General features: G+C 49.2%; 1 protein-coding gene across 1 annotated transcript in view; it reads right to left on the bottom strand.

Moving 5' to 3' along the window:
- ACAD10 (acyl-CoA dehydrogenase family, member 10) overlaps positions 1 to 1899 on the bottom strand; it is an 80850-nt gene that overhangs the window by 3130 nt on the left and 75821 nt on the right. Inside the window, exon 19 of the mRNA XM_011997887.1 lies at positions 547 to 690. Within this exon, the coding sequence (XP_011853277.1) occupies positions 547 to 690 (144 nt within the window). The remainder of the gene's footprint in view (positions 1 to 546; positions 691 to 1899) is intronic.

Genomic DNA, 1899 nt, shown 5'->3' with positions numbered 1-1899 from the left:
AAATAAATAAATAAAGAATTAGCTGGGCATGGAGGTGTGCGCCTGGAGTCCCAGCTACTTAGAAAGCTGAGGCTTCAGTGAGCCATGATGTACCACTGCATTCCACCCTGGCTACAGAGTGAGGCCCTGTCTCAAAAAATAAATAAATAAAAGGTTAAAAAGCGCCTTAGTTAATGACTAATGTCACACTTGAAAATAAGCTTCTATTTTGCTAATTCGATATTCAGATGAAGGCCAGTAGAGGGTCCCTTTTCCCTGACTTACTGTTAGGTTGTCCAACACCTCCACCAATGGCCCTGGGAGTCCAGGGCCACCCAGGGGTGCTGTGGCCCCATCAAACCCACTGCCTTGGACTAAGCAGCTCACCAGGTCAGTAAAACACAAAGGCCAGTCCTCTCTTCTTGTTCAATTTTTGAAAAACTGCCAAAACAGCTCCAAGTAGAGGTGAAATAGTTTCTAATGTCAAGAAGCCAGGCTCTCATGCTTTGCTGAATGAGGAGGAAGAATCTCTGCCTCTGGGAGGCCCCTTCATGCCCCTGCCCCTACCTTGTTTCCTGCCAGGTCCATGAGGTGGGCAGCTCTCAGCACCAGCAGCCGTGCCTGCTCGATCTCCACGCGCGACTGCGCAATGTCCGCCAGCACTGTGCCCTGCTCCACCAGGGGCTTCCCAAAGGCCACGCGGGACTTCACCTGTTGACACAGGAGATGGGCTGAGGACACGCTGGGCTGGGGGTGGTCACAAGAGGTGGGGGCTGGTGGCCTGAAGAGTTGGGTGGAAGCAGACAGGACACAGCAGGGGAGGAGAGTGAAAGCAGGACCGTGCAGCTTCTCAGCCAAGGTGCCTGTGTGCAGCCATGGGCCATTTCCAGGGAGTAGGTCTGACACACAACCTTCATGTGCACCACAGCCAGCCATAGCCCACAGGGTACCTGTAACAAATTGCTTCCAAGAACCCTTTATTCTAGCCATTGTACATCTGGGCAGGCCTGGCTACCAGACAGGAGCAGTTACAGATCTGAGCCAGCATCTGGTCCAAGGCTACTCCTGGAAATGAGGGAGTGACTGCAGGCACTGCACACGGCGCAGGCGAAGGGTGCCCTCTGCTGACCGCAGCACCCCTTCCCACCCTGCAGCTCCAGTGGAAGCAAGGTCTCCTCAGCCCCCTCTCTTGCTCCCGGCCTTCTGCTGTGGGCGGCTGTATCTGCAATGGGGATTTTAAATTCTGAAAGTCACAAGGCATCAGAAAAGGTTCTAAGTATTCCTTTTTTTTCCTGTTTTATTGATTATTTTTCCTTCTTTTTTTAATTTTTTTGGAGACAGGTTCTCACTTTGTTGCCCAGGCTGGAGTGCAGTGGCATGAATTTGGCTCACTGCAACCTCCACCTCCCCTGGCTCAAGCAATCTTCCTACCTCAGCCTCCTGAGCAGCTGGGACCATAGGCGTGAACCACCACATCCAACTAACTTTTCAATTTTTTGTAGAGACAGGATCTCACTACATTGCCAAGACTGGTCTCGAACTCCTAGGCTCAGGCAATCCTCCTGCCTTGGTCTCCCCAAGTGTTGGGATTATAGGCATGAACCACCACACCCAGCCTAGTTTTTTGTTTTTTTATTTTTTTACTAAAAGAATCTACACAAATAATTTATCTCATGGCAGAAAAACTACCCGTTTTCAGAACAAAAAAAGAGAGGACAGTAATTACGAACACTTAGAATCCCACCATCTAGTCACCTCTAGTTAATATTTGGTGGATATTCTCCTCTATCCTTCTAGACTTTTTGTATATATACTTATTTTTTCCAAAAACAGGAGCCATACTCTACATATTGTTTTGTAGCCTTTTTGTTTGTTTGAGATGGAGTTTCGCTTTTGTTGCCCAGGCTGGAGCGCAGTGGT

Source organism: Mandrillus leucophaeus, unplaced genomic scaffold (genome assembly GCF_000951045.1).
Source record: "Mandrillus leucophaeus isolate KB7577 unplaced genomic scaffold, Mleu.le_1.0 Scaffold55, whole genome shotgun sequence".
Classification (NCBI taxonomy): domain Eukaryota; kingdom Metazoa; phylum Chordata; class Mammalia; order Primates; family Cercopithecidae; genus Mandrillus; species Mandrillus leucophaeus.
The sequence above is the reverse complement of the archived record's forward strand: the minus strand, read 5'-3'. Positions and strand labels throughout refer to the sequence as shown.